Genomic DNA, 16,328 nt, shown 5'->3' on the forward strand with positions numbered 1-16,328 from the left:
TGAGTAAGTGTTTTTGACCTCTCTGAGCCTCAGGTTTTTCATCTGCAAAGAGGAGTAAGGTGAAAACGCTGAATTCACAGTATTATGAGGATGCCTAGTAACGGTGCTTGGAGCATATTTTGCCTTCAGAAAATGTCAGAATCTTTTACTTACTCTTCTCGCCATCTCCAGGCTTTTTAGATTTTTCAGGACCTCCCTTCCCCCAAGCCTGGGACCACAGCCCCTGCCAACCTCGGGTTATTCAGGGTATTTCCCGGTGGTTGCAGGTTCTCTACCCCCGCCCTTTCGCAGTAAGGCTGAGGCGCGCGCTTGCGCGGGGTCGGAGAAAGCGGCGCGTGCCAGGAGAGAGGCTGGGGAAGGGGGGAGGTGAGAGGAGAGAGGGTGGAAAGGAGAGCAGAGATCCAACAGCAGAGAACCGGGAACGACAGAGGGGGTGGGGGAGAAGGGTTGGGGGAGAGAGGAAAAGAGGAAGGGGTGGGTAAGTAGGAGAGACAGCGATCCGCTTTGAACCCCAGGAGAGCTGGTATCGTGAGCTGGAACTGGAGCTCTAGCCCGAGCCGGGCACTGGGAGGCGGCCGCCGAGACCCGGCAGGATGCGTCTCAGGCTCTTCTGCGCCATTCTCGCCGCGGTCTCAGGAGCCCAGGGCTGGGGCTACTGTGAGTGCGGGGCTCGGAGGCCGGCAGGGTTGGGCACGGGAGCCCAAAGCCTGCAGGGCGGGTCCCGCACCGCATTGCGGCTGGGTGGTCGCGGGTCCTTTCCCGGCCGGCGCGCGCTCGCTTGCTTTCATCCTTCCTGCCTCTCCCCCGCGCTCCGCAATGCAGCTCCGAGGCTGGCTCTTGCGTCCCGAGCTGGGGCTGGCTGGGCTCGGAGCCGAGGACAGAGTCGGCCCCGGTCGGGAATCGGGACTAGGATGCAAGCGGGAGTTGGTACCTGGGTTTGAGTGTTGGGGATGAGAATGTTACTGGTGACCGGGTTAGGGTTAAGGTTTTATTAGGGGCTGGGGCTGAGCTTGGAACTGGCCCAGGGGCTAGGGTTTGGGGCTGAGTTCCAAGCAAGAGTTGGTGCCCCGGATTGAAGCTGAGATTGGACATATTGCTGGTGATGGTGCCAAGGGTGGTTGGGGTTGGGACCAAGGCCTGGATTTGGCGGTGGTGCAGGTTTGGGGATGCTGATGAGGGGGATTAATGCTCAGGCTGGGGCTGGATTGGTGTCTTGGGCTGATTCAGATTCCAAAAGATGCTGAGGTTTGGGATTGTGTTTGAGGGAGTGCTGAGCCCCATTGGTATCAGGGCAGGAGCAGGGCTAGGGAGGGTCTGGCTTAGAGGTTCCCCCAGAAGGAGAAGTCAGCCTCCCTTGAGTGTGCAGATGTTGCTGCAGCCCAGGTTGAGAAGATGGCTTAAGTTAGGGCAGGATGAGCCCCTGGGGGACCGACAAGGAGGAGCTCCAGTTGCTCAGTGTGCCAGGCATTTGGGAAGACCTGGGAGGGGCCGCCCTGACCAACATGTCCGTTCCCCCAACCAGACGGCTGCGATGAGGAGCTGGTCGGGCCCCTCTACGCACGCTCCCTGGGCGCCTCTTCCTACTATGGGCTCTTCACTGCGCCGCGCTTTGCCCGGCTGCACGGTGAGCGCGCGGCGTCCCATGGTGAGGTGGGGCGACTCTGGAGAGCTGGGGGTAAAAGGGGAGCAGTTGGTGAAAGCCCTTGCCCCTTCTATAGGCATAAGTGGATGGTCTCCCCGGATTGGGGACCCGAATCCCTGGCTCCAGATCGATTTAATGAAGAAGCACCGGATCCGGGCCGTGGCCACGCAGGGCTCCTTTAACTCGTGGGACTGGGTCACACGTTACATGCTGCTCTATGGTGACCGAGTGGACAGCTGGACGCCCTTCTACCAGCAAGGGCACAACGCGGTACTGTAGGCCCCTGCGTACACTTGGAGAACCTCCTCAGCTCTGGGACCTGGGCTGGGCACTAGCTTGTGGGGAAGGGGAGGTGGTGGTGGTGCGGACACAGATGACAAGCAGTGACTTCTACTCCTGGGTCCCAGTCTACAGGGACTGTCAGCTCACCATGTGTGCAAGACACTCCCGGATGATGACAGGGTCTAACATACTGTAGGAGAAAATCTAGGAGAGCTTCTTGAAAGGGGTAACACCAGAATTGAGCTTTAAGGAAATAAGAGGGTGTTGAGAGAGGACACTCTAGGCTAGGGAAGCGTAACTGTTTGCAAAAAGCCATGAAGGCAGGGGAGATCAAGGAGTGTTTTGCTTTCCGGAAGTCGAGATTAGCTGGCTGTGACAACTGTGGCCTGGGAGGCTGTAGGGAAACAAACCGAGGGTGGGGACCTGGTCACTCCTCCTCCCTTCCCCCTCAGACCTTCTTCGGTAACGTGAATGAGTCGGCAGTGGTGCGCCACGACTTACACTACCACTTCACGGCGCGCTACATCCGCATCGTGCCCTTGGCTTGGAACCCGCGCGGCAAGATTGGCCTGAGGCTCGGCATCTACGGCTGCCCTTACAGTAAGGGTGGGGAGGTCGTGGTGGGGGCCCCAGGAGACAGAGTCTCCCGGGTCCCCGGCCCACCGACTGTCGTTCGCGCAGAGTCCGACGTGCTCTATTTCGACGGCGATGATGCCATTTCGTACCGCTTCCCGCGAGGGGTCAGCCGGAGCCTGTGGGACGTGTTCGCCTTTAGCTTCAAGACCGAAGAGAAGGATGGGCTCCTGCTGCATGCCGAGGGCTCCCAGGGCGACTATGTGACTCTAGAGCTGCAGGGGGCGCACTTGCTGCTACACATGAGCCTGGGTGAGCTCAGCGACTTGGGGTGCGACCCCTAAGGCGCTCCTGCCGCACCCCTCGCTTCACCTCTTCCGCGAAGCCGCGCCCACTCCTGACGTTACCCCACATAACTGGACAAATCCGCCTTTTTCGTGGAGAATTTGGTGCTAACAAAACACGGACTCCGAGTCAGGAGAATTGGATTCCAGTCTCAGGTCTACCACCTACCAGCGGTGTGACCTTGGACAAGGCACTTCCCCAGTCCCAGTTTCCTCATTGAAAAATTATTATACACACACACACACACACACACAGAATTATTATTTTGTATCTCATTAGCTTTCATAACATGCACATGATGAGGTATCTGTGCCCCTATCAGAGAGGTTAAGTGACTTACCCTAAGTTACATCCTCGCCAATGACCTCGGCTCCATCCCAGGATCCGGGTGGTCCAATTTCTATATGTCCACGCTCCCTGGCTGCTGCCGGCCCCTGCTTCGCCTGTGGTCTAGGACTCCCTGGGGTTCTCCAGGTTGGAGGTCTGACCCTGCACTACCCCACCCTCAGGCAGCAGCCCCATCCAGCCCAGGCCTGGTCATACCACGGTGAGCGCTGGCGGTGTCCTGAACGATCAGCACTGGCATTATGTGCGTGTGGACCGATTTGGCCGCCAAGCAAATCTCACCCTGGACGGCTACGTGCAGCGTTTCATTCTCAATGGCGACTTTGAGAGACTGAACCTGGACAACGAGGTGAGCGGAACAGGGGAGCGGCATTTTGTTGAGTGGGGTGCCTGGTGGGTCGGTAGGCGGCAGCACTTCTCTCCAGCAGAGGTAAGACCTTGCTTTCCTGTTCCTGAATATCCTGGCTTCTCTTGGCAAATTTGTGGCTCCCAGAAAGGCCTGGGTTTTTGTCGTTGGGTCGTTGTTGCTGTTAGCAGGCAGATTCCCGGGCGCCACCCCAGAACTACTGAGATGGGGTCTGGAAATCTGGATTTTGCGGTTCGGGCAAGATGAGAAAATTGCCCCCTTGGATTGCCCAACTCCGTGGATTTGGTAAAGACCCTGGCCCGGATCAGCAGATAAAGAATCCCAGAAAGGTTCATCGACTTTACTCAAGGGCACGCTGCCAACTTGTAGTGAATTCGGGACTAGAACCCACGCCTCGGGAGGCCCAGCGAGCTTCCAGCTTTAATACCGATACTGGGGAAATGTGTGTTTCAAGTCTTTCAAAAAGTTGCATGGCGGGGAGCGCAAGGAAGGTGCCCTCGCTCTCGCACCCGGGGAATCTCACTCCCACACCCCCGTAGATGTTCATCGGGGGTTTGATCGGCGCCGCACAGAAGAACCTCGCCTATCGGCATAATTTCCGCGGATGCATGGAAAACGTAATCTTCAACCGAGTCAACATCGCGGACCTGGCGGTGCGGCGCCATTCGCGGATCACCTTCGAGGCTAGTGGGCAAGGGATCTGGGAGGACGGGAATCAAAGGTGCTCGGAAAGCAAAGAGGTGGAGCGGGCAGAGATCTTGGAAATCAGATACAAGTCGAGGACCTCTCTTTCCCCAGACAGTTGCTCAAGTAGGGGCCATCACGGACTCAGAGGAGTTGCAAAGGCCACCTCTCTAACTCCCAGTTAAGCTGTAGTCTGGTCCAACCACCTCCTCAATTAATAGATGAGGAAAATAAGGTGCAGAGGCCGGGAGTGGCTTGGCCAGGGGGTCCGCAGTGGCGCAGTGGCTTAGTAGGGCCTTGAACCCAGCGCTGTTTTCGTGGCTCCTCCCTACCCCAGCTCAGGAGCAGGTCATCTAGCGCCTCTGGACGCTGGAAGGAAAGGAAGGAGGTCGCCCTGGAGACCGTGTAGTTCAGTGATAGCGAGCCAGCAGAGACCCCCTCCACAGCTAGACATGTTTTTAGGGGGTGGGAATGGTCAGGGTTGGAGGTCTTGCCCCCATGGCCCCACACCGAGGGAATGCCTTGACAAAGATCTTAGACCAGTATGAAAATGGGATTCCCAGCAGAGGCGGGATGGGGATGGCTCGCGGGTACTGATGGATCCTCACTTTCGCCCCCAGGGTAAGGTGGCCTTCCGCTGCTTGGACCCGGTTCCTCACCCTGTCAACTTCGGAGGTCCTCACAACTTCGTGCAAGTGCCTGGCTTCCCGCGCCGCGGTCGCCTTGCAGTCTCCTTTCGCTTCCGCACCTGGGACCTCACAGGACTGTTACTTTACTCCAGCCTGGGGGACGGGCTGGGCCACGTGGAGCTGATGCTCAGTGAAGGGCAGGTCAACGTGTCCGTTGCGCAGCCTGGCCGAAAGAAGCTTCAGTTCGCCGCTGGTGAGGGGTGGAGTTGGTAGGGAGGCACTAGGAGACCAGAGAAGGGCAGAGGAGAGCTGGGGAGGTTGTAGGCCTGGAATGAGGCCTTTGCATACTGGAGAAGGGCGAGGGGGTGAAAGGAGCACAGCAGGAGGCCCCAGGGCCCTGGGAAAATGTGGCAGTGATGAAGGCCCCTGAGGCTGGGGACAGATCTGAGGGACTACGGGTGCTGGGAGAAGCAGGAAGGCTGAGAGCCCTGGTATTATCCAGTTCCAGGGGGGTCTCTGGAGGTGTTTGTTATTCATTTATGACTTTGCAGGCTGTATCAGCTGCTGGGGTTATGGATAGTGAAGCCAGACATTCAGAGATATTACCACTGAGTGTGATCAGTGTAACAATGGGGGGCACATAGGCTGCTGTTGGGACACAGAGTGGGGGTTGCTGCTTCCCCACACAAGACACATTTCTCCTAGAGGGTGGTGCTTTCCCCACCCACAGCACCCTCCTTTCCTGTCCAGGGTACCGCCTGAATGATGGCTTTTGGCACGAGGTGAATTTTGTGGCACAGGAAAACCATGCAGTCATCAGCATTGATGATGTGGAGGGGGCAGAGGTCAGGGTCTCATACCCACTGCTGATCCGTACAGGGACCTCGTACTTCTTTGGGGGTAAGTGGGAGCCAACCTGACCAGACCCGTCTCTGGGTGGTAGGCCCCACCTAAGTCCACCCAGATGGGGCGACAGGGACAGCTTTGTAGGGATAAATTCCTCTTTCCCCTCTGGGACCTTGGGGACTGGACGGTCACTGCCATTGTCTATTGGCCCTCTTCCTTCCTTCATGTCTGGCTCTCCCTTGGCATCTCCCTGGGGGAGGGTCTTTGGGTCTCCCCTAGGGAGGGCCTCACAGGGGTGGTTGCTCCAGGTTGTCCCAAGCCAGCCAGTCGATGGGGCTGCCACTCCAACCAGACGGCATTCCATGGCTGCATGGAGCTGCTCAAGGTGGATGGTCAACTGGTCAACCTGACTCTGGTGGAGGGCCGGCGGCTTGGATACTATGCTGAGGTCCTCTTTGACACATGTGGCATCACTGATAGGTATCCAGAAGCTCCTCTCCCTATAAGAGGTGAACCCCTCCAAAGCCCTCTTCCATGGTCTCCCAATAGGAGTGGCCTTTCTCAATGATCTCCCCTCTCCTGGTTCCAGCTCTTCAGTGTCCCACTTGGAAACGATTCCTCCTTGATATCTCACCTCCTCTTTCTTCCCTTAAAGTGACACATGCTCAGAATGGAAATGAAACATCTATTTTTTGGTTCTAGAGGGTTTTCTTTGGAGGGAGGTATAAGACATTCTTTGTTCTTTTGGGGGAAGGGAAACAGTAGTACTTGAGCCCTGAGGCCTGCCTAATGCCCCAGTTAGTTAGGTGAAGTGTGTCTCACTGGATTCTGGCGCTCTCAGGAACTGGGAGTGGTGCCTGTAGGATCAGACCCCACTCTCAAGCTCTCAGGAGGGTTCCTTCCCTTGGTGCTGACCCCCTTCCCTAGGTGCAACCCTAACATGTGTGAGCATGACGGTCGCTGCTACCAGTCTTGGGATGATTTCATCTGCTATTGTGAACTGACAGGCTACAAGGGAGAGACCTGCCACCAACGTAAGCTGGGCTATGGGGGGGAGAGCCAGAGACGGGAGGTCAGGAGGAGGTTTCTGGGGATCATGAGGCTGCTAGAGATGATGGGGCTGACCCTCCTAGACCTCTGACCCCATAATTGCCTTCTCCCCACCCCACCACCCACCAGCTTTATATAAGGAATCCTGTGAAGCTTATCGACTCAGTGGGAAAACTTCTGGGAACTTCACCATTGATCCCGATGGCAGTGGCCCCCTGAAGCCATTTGTAGTGTACTGTGATATTCGAGGTAAGTGGCTCTGATGGGAGGTGAAGGGGCAGCTAGCAAGGCTATATGAAGGCGTGGGGAAAACAGGGAAGGATTGAAGGGTGGACAGGAGCCAGTAAGATTAAACTGTGCTGGGGGTAAAGGAGGTCAGAGGGGAAAGGGGACACTCAGGAATTTGTAATCTAGACTTGCAGATAAATTCCAGCTTCCTGATCCATTCTGGCTGTTTCATCTCCAGCCTACAATGTTGAGGGCCCAGAGCTGGGCTGGAATGGAGCTGCAGCCCACATTTACTGGCTCCGAGTTGTGCAGTAAATTTGTGCACCACTACAGGCTGAGCAGTGGTGGTGGAGGTGGGCAGGGAGATGAGTAGAGAATGCCCATTTCCAGCCAAAGCTCTATCCCCTCCCCTCCCTCAGAGAACAGGGCATGGACAGTTGTGCGGCACGACAGGCTGTGGACAACTAGGGTGACAGGTTCTAGCATGGAACGGCCATTCCTGGGGGCTGTCCAGTACTGGAATGCATCCTGGGAGGAAGTCAGTGCCCTGGCCAACGCTTCACAGCACTGCGAACAGTGGATCGAGTTCTCCTGCTACAATTCCAGGCTGCTCAACACTGCAGGTGGGGGCTGGATAGGGGCGGGGGAGGGGGAGAGCTGGAGGAAAGACCAGTGGGGGCCCTGGGAGAAGGAAACCAGATGGTTCAACTGGAGCCCTGGGCTAGAAGATTCAAGCAAGGATCTGGGCTGCTTAGAAGAGTGAGGGGGGAGCCCAGAGGCTAACTGGAGGGACAGGACCCGGAACCTGCCTGCACCTCTTCCCTAGGAGGTTACCCCTACAGCTTCTGGATTGGCCGAAACGAGGAGCAGCACTTCTACTGGGGAGGCTCACAGCCGGGGATCCAGCGCTGTGCCTGTGGTCTGGACCGGAGCTGCGTGGACCCTGCTCTGCACTGCAACTGTGATGCTGACCAGCCCCAGTGGTGAGGGGGCAAAGGGACAGGGCTTTCAGGATTCTGGGGCAGGTGAGTGGCAGGGGCTGAGTCACGGCCTCTTGTTCCCACAGGAGAACCGACAAGGGACTACTGACCTTTGTAGACCATTTGCCCGTCACTCAGGTGGTGGTGGGGGATACGAACCGCTCCACTTCTGAGGCCCAGTTCTTCCTGAGGCCTCTGCGCTGCTATGGCGATCGTGAGTGGCAGACCCCTTTTATGTGCCCTCCAGGGTTGGCTCTCCAGCTTCCAAAATCTAGGCCACCTGACCCACTGGATGCCTCTAGGACACACTGCCAGACACCCCAGGTCCTGCTGTGATGACCCCCATCCATGTTGCTCTTCTACACCTTAATCTCTTTCACTACACTCCTTGGTTTCCCCTTGGTTACCCCAAGCTGTCTCCTCTGCCTTCCCTTCCCCCACCCCATCTGAGGCTCCCTTCCTCCCCGACCCTCCAGCCTCCCTGACAAAGCCTTCCTCCATCTGGTTTTGTAGGAAATTCTTGGAACACCATCTCCTTCCACACTGGGACTGCACTACGCTTTCCTCCAATCCGTGCCAACCACAGCCTTGATGTCTCCTTCTACTTCAGGACCTCAGCTCCCTCAGGAGTCTTCCTAGAGAATATGGGGGGCTCTTACTACCAGTGGTGCCGACCTTACGTACGGGTGGAACTAAACAGTGAGCAGACAAACTGGGAGGACATGGAGTAGATGACGATCTCTGGGGAGAGAGGGGGTAGGTGGAGGCTGGGGCAAGAGGCAAGGGCAGGTGCCCTTTTGAGAGGCAGCACGGAGAGAGCTTCTGATGACCCTGGGTTCTAGACCCAGCCCTGTCTTGACAGCTGGCTTTGTGACCTGGGGCACCTGGCTGCCTCTCTGGGCCTTCGGCCCCTTGCCTGTGAATAAGGAAGCTGGACTCCTGCAGTGTCTCCTACCTGACTAGCTATGCTTCTAACCCGAGAAGTGGGGCTGGGAAGCTGGCTCCAGGGATCTGCAAATTTGCGAGAGACCAGGGGTCTGAGATTTTAAGTAGTTTATGGGTGTTGTCCGAGGTTGTAGACAAATTGGAGGGACATTCCAGGAGTTGCAAAGAGTGAAGGAGAGAGGCTGTGTTTTGTGAGGAACCTGGGAGGGAGCTTAGAGGTCTGAGTCCTCTCCCCTCACCGCACATTGTCCAGCATCCCGGGACGTGGTCTTTGCCTTCGATGTGGGGAATGGCGATGAGAACCTGACAGTACACTCAGATGACTTTGAGTTCAACGACGACGAGTGGCACCTGGTCCGGGCTGAAATCAACGTGAAGCAGGCCCGGCTCCGCGTGGACCACCGGCCCTGGGTGCTGCGGCCTATGCCCCTGCAGACCTACATCTGGCTGGAGTACGACCAACCCCTCTACGTTGGTGAGCAGCAACCCAGAGGAAAGTCTGAAGCTTCCTTCACCTTCCCACCCTTCTGAGACCATTCTCCTGGTTTCCAGGAACCCCATGTCTGAGGTCCCAATCCCCTCCGCTTCAGAGTGAGCCAAAGGCCCCCCTTTCCTCTCCAGTCCGTTCTAGCCCCCTTGGCTCCTCTCAACCCCAATACTTATCTCTGGCTCTTCTACACCTGTTTCTTGACCTACCCACCATTCCCAGGCTCTGCAGAGCTTAAGAGGCGCCCCTTCGTGGGCTGTTTGAGGGCTATGCGTCTGAATGGAGTGACTCTGAACCTGGAAGGCCGTGCCAATGCCTCTGAGGGTACCTCGCCCAACTGCACAGGCCACTGCGCCCACCCCCGGTTCCCCTGTTTCCATGGAGGCCGCTGCGTGGAGCGCTACAGCTACTACACATGTGACTGTGACCTCACGGCCTTTGATGGGCCATACTGCAACCACGGTCAGTGCTGCTGGTATGGGAGAACAGGGAGCCATAGGGCACAATGCGATGTAGGGAGAGCAGGGAACGAAGGAGGGTGTAAAGTCAGCACCCGGGAAAACTGGAGTTGTCCTTGGCTTCCTGGGCTCTGAGCTGGGGCAGTCAGGCAGCTGAAGATGCTGGGTGACTCCAAAGGCATTAAAGTGGGGCAAGGAAGGGATGGTACAGCTAGCTGGTAGTAAAAGAACGCAAAAGCAACAAGCAAATAACTTCCCCATGTTCCCACTATCACCAAGGCAACACAGAATGCCCCTCTTGCAAGCATATCCACCTCAGGCTGCATGATGCCCTCCTATGCCACTTCCTATTTGACAACTGCTGCACTCCTAAAACATGTCTGCCACCTGGTTCTTGGCTAAGGAGAGCCTTGTCATTCACCGCAGCCAGCTCTCTGCACATGTGCCCAGACTGCATCCTCCCTAAGGCTGGTCTAGGAGGAGGCATGAGCAGGGAGGTTACTGAGGGGAAGTCTGCTGGAGTAGGGAAGACACAGGGACTTAGGGACCAACAGAACTTTGGTCTAGGTTTGGAAGTGTGAGTAGTGGTGAGTGTACTGGTGGGGTCCTATCTTGATTCTAATCTTGGCCCTTCACTTACTGTGTATCCTTAAGCAAGTCACCACCCATCTCTAAGCCTCAGTTTCCCTACCTGTAAAATTCAGGGGATGGTTGAGATGATCTTTTACCTTTCTCATGGTTTTAAGATTCCATCCTGTGACTGAAGGTCACGAGGAGACCTTAAAAGTGAAGGGAGGTGTGTGGTGGTGGTGGCAGAAACTGAGGGCAAGTCCCGGGGACGCGTGTGGACGACACGTACAATGTCTGAATATGGGAATGGGAGCCCTGACCTCACTACCTCTGCCTTCAGATATTGGCGGTTTCTTTGAGGCGGGCACCTGGATGCGCTATAACCTGCAGTCAGCGCTGCGCTCTGCAGCCCGGGAGTTCTCCCACATGCTAAGCCGGCCAGTGCCAGGCTACGAGCCGGGCTACATCCCTGGCTACGACACTCCTGGCTACGTGCCCGGCTACCATGGCCCTGGGTACCGTCTGCCTGATTACCCACAGCCTGGCCGGCCCGTGCCAGGTTACCGGGGGCCTGTCTACAATGTGACCGGGGAAGAGGTGTCCTTCAGCTTCAGCACTCACTCGGCCCCCGCCGTCCTGCTCTACGTGAGCTCCTTTGTGCGCGACTACATGGCCGTGCTCATCAAGGAAGATGGTGAGCTCTCAACAGGCTCTCTCCTCCCTCCACTCCCGCTTCCTCCAAGGCATCCCTCATTCTCGTAACTCTTGATTCACTAATGTAAGGACCCAAGCGCTCTTAGAAGACGGGGCTTGTGAGAGCTAAGAGGAGACCCCCTCTTTCTCCTCCCCATCCCACAGGGACCCTGCAGCTGCGATACCAGCTGGGCACCAGTCCTTATGTGTACCAACTAACCACGCGACCAGTTACCGACGGCCAGCCCCACAGTGTCAATATCACCCGGGTCTACCGCAATCTCTTCATCCAGGTGTGCGCGGAGGGAGGTGGGCCGGTTCAGATCACATCCTCGTGATCTAGATTGTGTCACCCAGGAAAATGTCCAATATTCAGCATTTATAGCACATATTCCAATTTATAGAGGATTTTCACATGTATTACCTTGTGTGAACCTCACAACAGGTCTGTGAGGCAGTTCAGGCAGGCAGGTCTTATCATCTCTGTTTTACAAATGAGTACATGGGCTCTGAAAGTAAAGTGGTTTTCCCAAAGTCAAACCACTAGGAAGCTACAAAAACAGGGTTCAAAACAACGTTGTTGGGTTTTTAATACCAAAACCTACATCTGGGTCCAGGGGCCGCCCACCTAGGACTGAGCTCGGACTCACCGCTAGTTTGGACAGAGCTCAGAGTTGCTGCATGGTCTTGGCTGTGTCTGCCTCTGGTTCTACCTCCCTCAGCTCCTTTCCTCTCTCTGCCTCAGGTGGACTATTTCCCACTGACAGAACAGAAGTTCTCACTGTTGGTGGACAGCCAGCTGGACTCACCCAAGGCCTTGTACCTAGGGCGTGTTATGGGTAAGCTGTGGGTGAGAATGCGTTTTGGGTAAGAAGTGCAGGTGAAGTCCCTGGAACCTAGAGAGTGTAGGAACTGGGAATGGTAGTGAAGGTGGCGATAAGGATGAGTAGGAAACCTATGGATGGTGAGAGTGAGCCAAGCCCCATTCTTTCTGCACCTGCCTCTCCCTCAGAGACAGGAGTAATTGACCCGGAGATCCAACGCTACAACACACCGGGTTTCTCAGGCTGCCTGTCTGGTGTTCGGTTCAACAACGTGGCTCCCCTCAAGACCCACTTCCGAACCCCTCGACCCATGACTGCTGAACTAGCTGAGGCCCTTCGAGTTCAAGGAGAACTATCTGAATCTAACTGTGGAGCCATGCCACGTCTTGTCTCAGAGGTGCCACCTGAGCTGGATCCCTGGTATCTGCCCCCAGGTACCTCCATGGGACACAGAAGAGAGAGGGAAGGGGAGGGACAGAAGGGAAGGAAATGGTTCTTAACATGGTGGAGGCTTCTCCTAACTGGTGCTTTCTCCTCTGCAGACTTCCCATACTACCATGACGACAGATGGGTTGCCATACTTTTAGGCTGTGAGTAGTGCGATCACTATCTGGACCTCCTAATTCTACCCTTTGACTCACATTCTTTCTCTCCCTGCCCTGTATCCTGAGGGCTGAGGGGTGGTGAAGGCTCTAGGTGCATGGTGGTGCAAAGAAGGATGAGCTCGGCTATGCTGAAGGTAGTATACAATTGGACTGGAGACTTTTAAATGCTATACACTTTCAATTGAAATATTAAAATGGGGCTATGGCTAAGGAATGAGGAAATGGGGGTACAGTAACATCTAGAGAGATGAGAAACTGGGGTAACTATCAGGGATATGGAGAGAACATTAGAAATAGAAGAGAGCAGGGGATAAGGCAGAACTTCCGACTGACCAGACACTTAGTGATAGTGGCGTGCTCAGAGCATACATGGCTGTACACAAATGCTTTTGGCCAACAGCATACACGTGTGTGTGTGTCGCAGTGAAATCCAAAGATCTGCCCTGAATTGTTCCTTTCTTCCTTTCAGTTTTGGTGGCCTTCTTGCTGCTGGGGCTGGTGGGAATGTTGGTGCTCTTCTATCTGCAGAATCATCGCTACAAGGGTTCCTACCATACCAACGAGCCCAAGGCCACCCACGATTACCACCCTGGCAGCAAACCTCCCCTACCTACTTCAGGCACTGCCCAGGCCCCGGCCCCTACACCAGCTCCCACCCAAGTTGCAGCCCCAACCCCAACCCCAGCCTCAGCCCCAGCCCCAGCCCCAGCCCCAGCCTCTGGTCCCCGGGACCAAAACCTACCCCAGATCCTGGAGGAGTCCAGGTCTGAATGAATTAGAAGGGCTTCAGGGATCAAGTTCATTTCCTCTGAATCCCCCAGTACCTGCCTCTACCCCACCCTATCAGGGACATTTGGCTCCTCTTAGCTGGTTCTGCTCATCCAGAGGATGCCCCTCCTGCCAAGTTTGGTGGGCAGAGCTACAGATGGGACCAAAGGGAGTGGCCGAGCCTCACTGCCTAAACCAATGCCCTGCCCATTTCCATTTCCCCAGAATCCTGGTTGTTTGCCAGCCCCAAAGGAGAAGCCTCATGGGGTTGACACAGGCCTTTCCTGCCATCCCTGTCCCAGCTGCTGCCAGGGATTAACAGAATGCAGGGGAGATTAACTGCCTCCCTTCAAACATTCGATCTCAGCAGGGACAGATGTGTGGGATTGCAGGGATGCACAGGGTATGGGGGGAGGAGGCTGCTAAACCATATCCCCCCAGCCTCCCCCCTGCCCTGCAGAATTTCTTCCATCGGCTTCCACTCAGTTGGGGGTTAGGGAGGACTTCATTGCTGTCCCCCACCCTCTTTTGTTGTTTTTTTTAATAGAGACTGAAGGCCTCAGTTTAGCACTTTAGTACCTCCGCTGCTTCACATGCTTTAGCCAAAGCCATAAAACACTTGCAATATAGAGAATAATGCAGACGCATTGACTAGCCAGCCCTCTGCTCTTCCTCCCTCTTCCAAGATATGCAACAAACAGCCTTGGTGCCTGTCCAGAGGCTGGGCCCCCTCTCCAATGCATGAGGAGCCCTCTTCCCTCCGCTCAGAGATGCTGCTTCATTTGCCCAGGAGGTCATATTCTTTATATACGTTTTTTTGTTGCAAAGTCTCTCTAGAGAAACTCTATTACTCTAATTTTTAAATTATCAGTTTATATATAAAAGAAAAAAAATCAATCGACTGTCCTGTCCTGTGCTGTGCCCACGGTCTGTAGTTTGCTTCTCCTGTGTTGGACGTCCAATGAGGTCTGCTGGTCACTTACCCAGCCTGATCCAGCCTCCACCGTGAAGCTGTGCTCTGACTCAGAGCCATTCTAATAAAGCAGAGTGGCAGAGCCCAATCTGTGTGTGGTGGCTGGTGTCATGGTTAGGGGTAAGGGGGATGTTTTTAAGAGAACTAAGCGGAAGGCTCAGGGATTTCTACACGGAGGCCTCAGATCCTTGCATCAGCCACCAAGAGCCTGACTGTTTCGTGCCAACCCCTTCTACTCCCCCAGCCCCAGATCTCAGTGGACAAGTGGGAATCAATGCTAAAGCTTCAGCCAAAGCTGCCCCTGTACCACCATCCCGGGGTCCTTCCAGCTCCAAAGCACATGGTACAAAACTTGCCAAAATGGATTCTGCCACTTTATTCAGATAAGAGGTCACAAGCCACAGGACTTTAAAGTGCGTGAAATTCACTGGCAATAAAGCTGCACATATATCAACTTCCCCCACCCCCCCCAGTCCCCACCACCTACTCCATTCCTCATGACATGTCTGGTGGGAGGGATTGCGACCCGTCATTAAAGGTGAGGGACAGCAGGGAAAAAGGATGGGAATGCTGGAGGAACAGGAGTATTAGTGGTCTGCAACTGGGGAAGGTGGGGATCGACCACAGTGATTCTGCACACTGAGGAAAGGGTGGCGTCAGTCTAGCCTCTCAAAGGCTGGATGTAATTTTCTTCCACCGTTGCCTCCTGGCCAGCCCCAGGCATTTCAGACAGACCTAACTCTTCTTCATCTGTCTCTAGTTTTTCCCTATAATTTATGGGTAATTCAGAGCCCACAGTCCAGCTGGACAGTGTCCCCAATATACAATGAATACAAACCACAGTAGCTGTAGATTTCAGAATCATGGTGGGGGCTGGCCCAACCAGGTGGGAAGAGGCTTCTGTCAGGCGCTGGCTGGGCACGTGCTCTGTGCTGAGCGCATGTGCCCACAAGTGTGGTGAATGAGAGTATGTGAGTATGTGTGTGAGTGTGTGTGTGCATGCGTGTGTGCGTGTACATGTCCCACAAAAATCCCTGGGCAGCTGCTTGGCCAGAGGGAACCCCACTCCTTGCTTCATGGGACAGCCAGTGGGGCTGGAGGATGGGAGTCGTCAGCATAGGCTGGGAAAGAGGCTCTGATTCCCCAGAGAGAAGGGAGAAGCCCGCTCCCTGATACTCCCTAGGCTAGTCTATACCTGCCCACGTCCTTTTTACCCAGCACAACGCTCCTTATTCCCTGCCAGCTCAGCACACCAGCCATAGACACAGGGAAACTCTTTGGCCCCATTCTCATTCAATTCTTCTGTGTCAAGGCAGCTCCTCCGGCCTCTACCAGGAGATGAGACAGAACTGGAGGAGAATCTTAACACCCGTCTACTCCCCCCTCCCTCAGGAATGGGATTTGGGCAAGGACCCCAGAGATCTTAGCTCAAACTCCACCTCAAGCTATAGACCTTCTAAAAGAAATAAAGTGCTTTGCTCTGCGTGAATCCCAGAGAGAATGGCACCACGGATTGGCACAGGTAGTCTTCTCAACACTTCAAATATCCTCTGCCAGTCTGCAGTGCATACATGATGCCATCCTAAACACGTGCAATTTGGGAGCCCCTCACCCACTTCCAAACACATCCTGTCAACTCACCCTTTCCAACAGCAGGCTACAGACAGGAAAGTATATCACACCAACAACCTTCTCCCTCTCTAGTCCAGGCCTGCGTCCATCTACCCGGAAGAGATAAGTAACAGTGGCCTTGTGGGCCTGGCCGCTAAGGGGAACGAAAGGCCTGAAAACAAGTACAGATCCAGGGAACCAGAGCACTCACCCAGCCCGGCAGCCCCCCTCCCCACCCCCATATGCTTCTTCAGTAGCAGCATAATGCCTGCCTGCAGTTGCTAAGCTAGAACTTTGGAAGGAGTTAACAGGGCACTGGCGCTTGCTCCCGGGCATCTGAAAACGTATCCATCTCCAGAATATACAGAGGTTTCTCAAAGCCTGCTGGGCTCCAAGCTTAGTCGTTTAACGACTGTTGTCTGG

The 16,328-nt window shown here is 55.3% G+C and overlaps 1 protein-coding gene across 1 annotated transcript; it reads left to right on the plus strand.

Moving 5' to 3' along the window:
* Positions 1 to 459: 459 nt before the first annotated feature.
* Positions 460 to 13,467, plus strand: CNTNAP1 (contactin associated protein 1). Its single transcript, XM_019747607.2, has 24 exons — positions 460 to 657; positions 1,523 to 1,624; positions 1,719 to 1,912; positions 2,377 to 2,524; positions 2,606 to 2,809; positions 3,352 to 3,536; positions 4,094 to 4,237; positions 4,859 to 5,120; positions 5,618 to 5,767; positions 6,022 to 6,193; positions 6,641 to 6,747; positions 6,893 to 7,012; positions 7,411 to 7,614; positions 7,818 to 7,974; positions 8,058 to 8,185; positions 8,485 to 8,670; positions 9,170 to 9,391; positions 9,626 to 9,865; positions 10,772 to 11,125; positions 11,290 to 11,417; positions 11,870 to 11,963; positions 12,137 to 12,382; positions 12,491 to 12,538; positions 13,023 to 13,467. The coding sequence occupies exons 1-24, from the start codon at positions 594 to 596 to the stop codon at positions 13,325 to 13,327; spliced, it is 4,164 nt and encodes a 1,387-aa protein (XP_019603166.2). The 5' UTR covers positions 460 to 593; the 3' UTR covers positions 13,328 to 13,467.
* The last annotated feature ends 2,861 nt before the right edge of the window (positions 13,468 to 16,328 follow it).

Source organism: Rhinolophus sinicus, linkage group LG15 (assembly GCF_036562045.2).
Source record: "Rhinolophus sinicus isolate RSC01 linkage group LG15, ASM3656204v1, whole genome shotgun sequence".
Lineage (NCBI taxonomy): Eukaryota > Metazoa > Chordata > Mammalia > Chiroptera > Rhinolophidae > Rhinolophus > Rhinolophus sinicus.

What these genes read in the sequence shown, in the direction of transcription:
- CNTNAP1 (XM_019747607.2), top strand. Translation starts at nt 594, where the DNA reads ATGCGTCTCAGGCTCTTCTGCGCCATTCTCGCCGCGGTCTCAGGAGCC. An exon ending in AGTGTACTGTGATATTCGAG is followed by an intron (nt 7,013 to 7,410) that starts GTAAGTGGCTCT and finishes CCCCTCCCTCAG; the next exon opens with AGAACAGGGCATGGACAGTT. An exon ending in GGTTGCCATACTTTTAGGCT is followed by an intron (nt 12,539 to 13,022) that starts GTGAGTAGTGCG and finishes TCTTCCTTTCAG; the next exon opens with TTTTGGTGGCCTTCTTGCTG.